We start from the raw sequence: 7,508 nt of genomic DNA, 5'->3' as shown, positions 1-7,508 counted from the left end.
GTAACTTCACCAAGGAATAATTTCAGGGTGAGATAGGGAGGGGGGTTTGAGCGGCGGGACTAACTGCAAATGCGAGTCACCTCGGGCCGGCAACGAGAGGGTTGGAAGATGAGTAATTATTGCACAGTGTGGTTTTAATTGTGTTTTCACGTCATCCTAATGTTACATGTTAATTTATAGTGACAGTTTTATTTCCCCTTGAAGAATATTTACTAACCCAGAAACGGCCACTTTCGGCTTTTTACAATAAAACGGATAAAACTCGCTTTGAAGGTTCTGATTGTCAGGTTAGCCGAGTCCGCCCGATCAGAATCAGTTCAACATGCCTAGACGCGAGGCAAATAATCTGCACTATCGTCTTCCCCACACAGTCTCCAAAAACTCACAAGCTGCAAGGGGAAAAAACGGAATTTAATGGTTTAAAGTCGCTTTATTGTTGCATGTGCGAGGCAACGCTGTGAAATTATTTCCTTATAAACATTCCAGTAGAATTATGCCGAACCTAAAACACATTCGCAATTACCGAGCCCGTGAATGTTGGCCTTCACAACCAAATCCCCGAGCGGCCTTTTGTAGCGAGATGGCGTTCAAACTAACACGCTGCAAGTTTTACTAAAATGATTAGAAGATGTCTAAATATTCTTGTCACGGTTCCGCCGTTGTACAATGCGGCTCGTTCAGTCTGTAGTGAAACGGAATAGACACGGTTTGATTTTATTCCAGTGTAACTATATCTGATGCTAAATGTTGCAACGATAACATGTCGCCGTGTTTTATAATTCCGACATCTATTGCAGTGAAAAACTTGTTTTTGACATTTATGGATTATGTTTCAAGAACAATTCGTCAGCTCTCCGTTTCATTTGGGAAGTGAATTTTACTCCAATTGCCCCGTGTTCTCTCAGGGAGCGCCTGGACTGATTCAGCTCAACTTGTTCTGATGGCGGTGCGGGTGAGAGTTCCCTACAATCGACATGTTTCTACCTATTCGCCGACACGCGGGTCAGAAGCGGCGGCCCCGCTGGCAGCGAACCCCACATCGCCTCCCCCCCCCCCCCCCCCCCCCCCACACACACACACACACACACACACACACACACACACACACACACACACACACACACACACACACACACACACACACACACACACACACACACACACACACACACACACACACACACACACACACACACACACACACACACACACACACACACACACACACACACACACACACACACACACACACACACACACACACACACACACACGCACGCACACACACACACACACACACACACACACACACACACACACACACACACACACACACACACACACACACACACACACACACACACACACACACACACACACACACACACACACACACCCACACACACACACACCCACACACACACACACACACACGCGGTTGCAAGGATGTGCTGCTCAGTAAAGTTGCCCCGAAAGTTAATTTAAATAAGTTTTCTAGTTGATGCAGCGGCCACAGAGGACTAAAATCCTGGCCAATCACTGAAGATATTGCGAGGCCCGGTCCCGAACTCTGAACACTGGCATCCCGGCCGTGTGAGGCGTCGCGCTGTCGGGCAAGGGTTGGGAGGGAGAGATGGAGGGGGAGGGTGAAGCTTCCCAATATTCTGGGCCGAGGAACCGCCACGGTGCACAGTGAGGGTGCCCGTGAAGTACCGGCGCCTTCCTCGGGCAACAGAAGCCGGGGATTTGCCGCGAGTCCTCACCGGGACCGGGCAAGCGAGACGTTGACGGTGTGAATTACGCGAGGAATGTATACCTTATCGCCGAGTTTTCTTCTGATTGAGAAACCGACACTCTGGGCCGCTGCTCGTTTCCACACGGGTTTTATTCTGGGTTGAACAATAAAGGGGAGCCGAGTGCAGTAGACATTTTAAGACGTTCTCCAGATCAAAAAGGCACCTCCTCGGATCTTTAATCGCCGGGGTCGCGGGGATACCGTGCTGGATAAACTGCAAATGCTACTTCCGTGCCGAATGTGGGTGATTTATAAATGATGATGTGTGCGCTGCTGGAAGCCTTTAAAATTATACTTGTTGTGGAGAGAATGTCTCGCAGCCACAGGGTGAGAGTGATCAGAGAAAGACCAGGAGACGGGGAAGTTTTTAGGACAATTGGTGCAGTTGAGTTAACTGTTGCCTCGTCTCCCTGACATCGCTCGACTGATTGATCCAACCGCGCCGGCGCCTTCCGTAACATCACTCGTCTGCCTAATAAATACCTCCACTTATCATGAAGGATTGGTGTAGCTTTTAATTGGAACCCTGGGCAGAGTGTGTGTGTGTGTGTGTGTGTGTGTATCTGTGTGTGTGTCTCTGTGTGTGTGTGTGAGTGCGTGTGTGTATCTGTCTGTCTGTGTGTGTGTGAGTGCGTGTGTGGGTGTGAGTGTGTGTGTGTCTGTCCGTGTGTATGTGTGTGTGTATCTGTCCGTGTGTGTGTGTGTGTGTGTCTCTGTGTGTCTGTGAGTGCGTGTGTGTATCTGTCTGTGTGTGTATGTGTGTGTGTATCTGTGTGTGTGTGTGTGTCTCTCTGTGTGTCTGTGAGTGCGTGTGTGTATCTGTCTGTCTGTCTGGCTGTGGGTGTGTGTGTGTGTGTGTGTGTATCTGGCTGTGTGTGTGTGTGTGTGTGTGTGTGTGTCTGTCTGTGTGTGTGTGTGTGTCTGTGAGTGTGTGTGTGTGTGTGTATCTGTGTGTGTGTATATCTGTATGTGTGAGAGAGAGAGAGAGAGAGGGAGGGGGGGGGGGTAAGAGCGATCACATCCAGTGACAGAATGCAGCGAATGCACGCGTTCTGATACAGATGGGGTTTTAAACTCCCAGAGCGAGTGCCTGTACCGGGCAGGACAGTCTGGCCCGCTAGAGGTTCCCGTACAGTTGAATAGCGTTAGTGCGGGTCTGCAGCCCGGGGCTATCTGTAACCGGGACTTTGATGAACTGCCGGCCCTTTCAACATCATCATTGTTCCTGGTTAGACTCGGCCTGGCGATCGGGGCGGTGCCTTGGTCGTCACAAGCCGAGCGGGCCAGCTGATTGGAGCGGTCGTGGTGACAGGAAGGGGGCGAGAGGTTTAAAGCTAGCGGCTGGGCTGCGAGTTGGGAAAGTTGGGCGGCGACGGTGGCGTTTTGGATGAGCCATGTCCCGGGGTACGGACTAAGTGGCGGCGGCGCGGCGCGGTTCCCGGGTGCATGGCCCCTTGTTCTCGGATGATGAATACTCTGCCGGGCTCCCTGCCCCGGGACACCAAGGAAAGGGAGACGGGCTGGGAAGCGCCAGGGAACGGGCCGGCGGACAGCAAGGGGTTGCGGGCAGCCAGCCTCCCGTTCAGCGTCGAGTCGTTGATCTCTGATCGCAAGCCCAGCCGGACAGCTGACCCCCCCGCGCAGCCCACCCTCACCACGGAACAACCCTGCTCCCGGACTGAACACCCGAACAAACGGCACTCGGAGCCCGGAGCCGATGACCCGGCACCGCGCCGAGCGGACAGTCCCACCGACAAGGAAGAGCGGGCCTGGGCCTCGGACGTTGCCTACTCGCCCTCGCCGAGTAAGTGTTGTCTGCGGGCGGCGGCGACCGGCTCCTGGGAGCGGGGTTGGGGGTGGGGGGGGGGGAGAGGGGGTTGGTGGGGGGGGGGGAGAGAGAGGGGGGGGGGGGGGGGGGGGAGGGGGAGAGATAAGTTGTGGGGGAGAGATAAGTTGGGGGGGGGGGGGGGGGGAGACGGCGCGTGTTGTGTTTCCGCTCGGAAGCTCGTTCTGCTCTCCGGCCCGGTGGGTGTGACCGGGTGTGAAGTCAGTGGGGGGGGGCAGCTGCCTAAGGGGAGACAACCCGCTTGAGAGCCCCCACCCTATCCCCGAGCCCCCACCCTATCCCCGAGCCCCCACCCTATCCCCTACCGGCACCAGTCGGCGACATTACCTGGCGGCGCCGCCACAGATGTACAACCCGCTGCACGGGCCGAGATGTGGAACTTTCGTGGGAAAGTTCAACACTTACCTGCGCAGACACGAGAAACTCCCAGCGAGAGACCGCGAACTCCAACGGAATGCTTTGCTTTTTATCCGTTGGTTTAGTCACCCGGGGTGGACAACATTTCTGGGGGGGGGAGATATAACTGGTTAAAGTCGCCACCGCCCACAGACCTGATCATCCAGCGGCCGCCAAACATTACTGCGAAAGTTTAAACCCGGAGATATCGGAACTGCAGATGTTGTGGGTCAGGCGGCATCTGTGGAGGGAACATGGTCTGAAGTCCTGACCTGAACCGTCTGTACTTTCCTTCCCGACCCACCGAGTCTCTCCGCGCGGACAACTCTCCCATGGCGAGACTGATTCACCCCAGAATCCGGCAGGTCGTCACATCCCTGAACCCTGTTTAGTCAAAGAAAGGCTCAGCGGTGGGGCAGCAGCCTCTCACCACCTGAGAACCGGGTTCGATCCTGACCTCCGGCGCTGTCTGTGTGGAGTTTGCACGTTCTCCCTGTGACCGCGTGGGTTTCCTCCGGGTGCTGACAGCCGCACGCCGAGAGAGGGGTTTTATCACTCAGTCTGTAGAAGGGTCTCGACCTGAAACGTCGCCCATTCCTTCTCCCCTGAGTTGCCGCTGAGTTACTGCAGCATTTGTAACTAACTGTATGACTGTGTGTGGTTGCAGGAGCGGCCAGTCCGGCCCCATGCGCGTTGCGCAAACACAAGAACAACAGGAAGCCGAGGACACCCTTCACCACGTCGCAGCTGTTGTCGTTGGAGCGCAAGTTCCGCCACAAACAATACCTGTCGATCGCCGAGAGAGCAGAGTTCTCCAGCTCGCTCAACCTCACCGAGACTCAGGTGAAGATTTGGTTCCAGAACCGGCGGGCCAAGGCCAAGCGGCTTCAAGAGGCCGAGCTGGAGAAACTCAAACTGTCCGCCAAGCCGCTCCTGCCTTCCTTCGGCCTCCCCTTTCACCTGGGGCCTCATCTCACCGGCCCCTCGCTCTACGGACCGACCACCCACTTCCAGCGGCCGGCGCTGCCAATCCCCGGACTCTTCACTGCCCCCGTCACGTACGGCATGTATTATTTATCTTAGAGCCCTTGGACACCGGCCTGCCCGCCCGCCCGTGGAGAGCGGAGACACGGCCTGTCCACCTCGCCTCGCCTCGCCTGTCGACAATAGGTCTAGAGCGGACCCTCGCCTCTCGCCGAGACAGTCACCTCAAAAAAGCTCAATTCAGCACAAAAACACGCACTAGAACCGTCCACCGTGAGCCGCGCGGACCGACGCCGCCGTGTCTCCAGCTCCACTTGTTCCACGGACAACATTTTTCCCTTGGACCTCCAGCGGTTCCCCAACGTGAATGTGGGGGCGACTTCACCGGCCGCCGCGCCGCAGACCGCGACCCCGAACCGGGCACAAAGTGTCGGAGAACTCCAGGGGAGGGAGTGGACAGACGAAGCTTTGTCCCCTCTCGGCACAGTGATTAGCCCGGCCCCGGGCGGCCGGTAGCGGCGGCTGGGTGAAGCCCGAACGGCGGAGAGGTTCCCGAGGTTCCCAATCATCCGCTTTCCAACAGAATCTATTGAGCGACAGACGGGCCGACCGCGGGCCAATTGTTTACCAATATTAAATATATATTTTAAGTGCATTTAAATATGTTAAGAATTGTTTACATTTTCTTAAATAGTGTACAGGTTTCTTGTACAGAAGTCAGGAGGATTCTACGTTTTGTACATTGATCTTCAATAAACTTGCGTTTCTTTTTCTAACTCCATTTTAATAATGAATAGCAAAGTTCCCCAGGAAAAACAACAATGATTTGCCGCACGCGTTAGAGGCGGGTGCGGCTTCAGGAGACGGAGGCGATTAGCGGCCGAACGGCGGGTCCCGAGAGCGGCGGGGACCGGCGGCGAGTGAACACAACGCCGGCGCTTCACCCTTGGGATGGGACGAATGTCGATCGGGGCCGCTGCCGAGATACACCGCGCAACTTCGCGGCTTACTTGAGTTGGATGTTTCTCTTCTCAAAGGTTTGGGACTTTCTTGAAGCTCTTCCTTGATGTTGGGGGAGATGTGGTGAGAGCAGGTCTGGCGTTCAATGAGCGCGCACGGCGGCCTCTAACAAGTTTACCTTGCCTGCCATGGTCTTAAATACGGTTCAAATTACTTTAGTGGCATTAAGGGAAATTAAAAAAACGTGACATATCTATTTGCTAAGTGTTTGCGCGTCGCGATCACCAATGTTGGCTGAGGCGCAGTGGGTAGAGTTGCTGCCTCACAGCGCCAGAGACCCGGGTTCGATCCCGACTACGGGTGCTGTCTGTACGGAGTTTGTACCTTCTCCCCGTGCCTGCGTGGGTTTTCTCCGGGTGCTCCGGTTTCCTCCCACACATCCCAAGACGTGTAAATGTGTAGGTTAATTAGCTTCGGTAAAAATATATAACATTGTATCTAGTGTGTGTAGGGCAGTGTTAACGTACAGGGATCGGCATGGACTCTGTTTTCGCGCTGTGACTCTAAATTAAACGAAAATGTCAGGCTCGGAGAGACAGAGGCTGCTGAAAAACACCGTGATAGGGGAGTCCACGGGCCGGGGGAACGGACAGTTTGAGGAAAGGTCGCGACCCTAAACATCATCTGTACATCCCATCCACAGATGCTGCCGACGCGTTGAGTTCCTCTTGCACTTTGCGTTTTGAAAACCACTGCGTCTCGTTAATCTGCAGATTTATTTATTTATTTTTTATGATTTTGAATACAGAAGTGGTTTTAAAAGTGAGAGGATAGTTGTTGTAAAGACTGGAGACTATTCTTGGGGGGAAATTCTGCTCCTCTCTTGCACTCTGAGTTTAGAGGAACCGTCAACAGATCCAGGTGCCCGTTTGATCTTTTTATTGGGGAAAAAATACGAGTGCACATCAGGGCCTTTGCTCCGTGGAAAATATAGCTGGTCATTTGGGTTTAATGCTTTAAATGGGTTATTTTAGATGCAGGTAACGCGTCAGAAGTTATTGCCTCGGTTGCAGAGTGAGGCTAAACGCAAGTTGGAGGAACAGCATCTCATATTTCGCTGGGGCAGCTTACAGCCCAGTGGTATGAATACTGACGTCTCTCACTTCAGGTAGCCCTGGCATTCTCTCTCCCTCTATCCCACCCCCACCCAAGTCGCACCAGCTTCTTGCTTTCACCCAACAAACAGCTAACAATGGCCTGTTTCATTTATCGTCGTGACCTTGTTGCACGTATTTTATTTATTGTTCTTTATCTCTCTACATTATCGTCTATATCTCTCGTTCCCCCTTATCCCTAACCAGTCTGAAGAAGGGTCTCGACCCTAAACGTAACCAATTCCTTCTCTCCACAGATGCTGCATGACTCGCTGAGTTACTCCAGTCTGTGGGCATCAGACGCCACATGGTGCTGCCCAACACCCCCATCTAGTGGCGCCCCCCGCCATTGCCGGCAGTCTCCGCCGGTCGC

At 54.0% G+C, this 7,508-nt stretch overlaps 1 protein-coding gene across 1 annotated transcript; it reads left to right on the top strand.

The window, feature by feature from the left end:
- The first annotated feature begins 3,169 nt into the window (after window positions 1-3,169).
- msx3 (muscle segment homeobox 3) lies at window positions 3,170-5,801 on the top strand. The gene is made up of 2 exons (XM_055661596.1): window positions 3,170-3,599; window positions 4,705-5,801. The coding sequence occupies exons 1-2, from the start codon at window positions 3,242-3,244 to the stop codon at window positions 5,118-5,120; spliced, it is 774 nt and encodes a 257-aa protein (XP_055517571.1). The 5' UTR covers window positions 3,170-3,241; the 3' UTR covers window positions 5,121-5,801.
- The last annotated feature ends 1,707 nt before the right edge of the window (window positions 5,802-7,508 follow it).

The sequence above is a fragment of the Leucoraja erinacea genome, chromosome 34 (genome assembly GCF_028641065.1).
Source record: "Leucoraja erinacea ecotype New England chromosome 34, Leri_hhj_1, whole genome shotgun sequence".
Lineage (NCBI taxonomy): Eukaryota > Metazoa > Chordata > Chondrichthyes > Rajiformes > Rajidae > Leucoraja > Leucoraja erinaceus.
The sequence above is the reverse complement of the archived record's forward strand: the minus strand, read 5'-3'. Positions and strand labels throughout refer to the sequence as shown.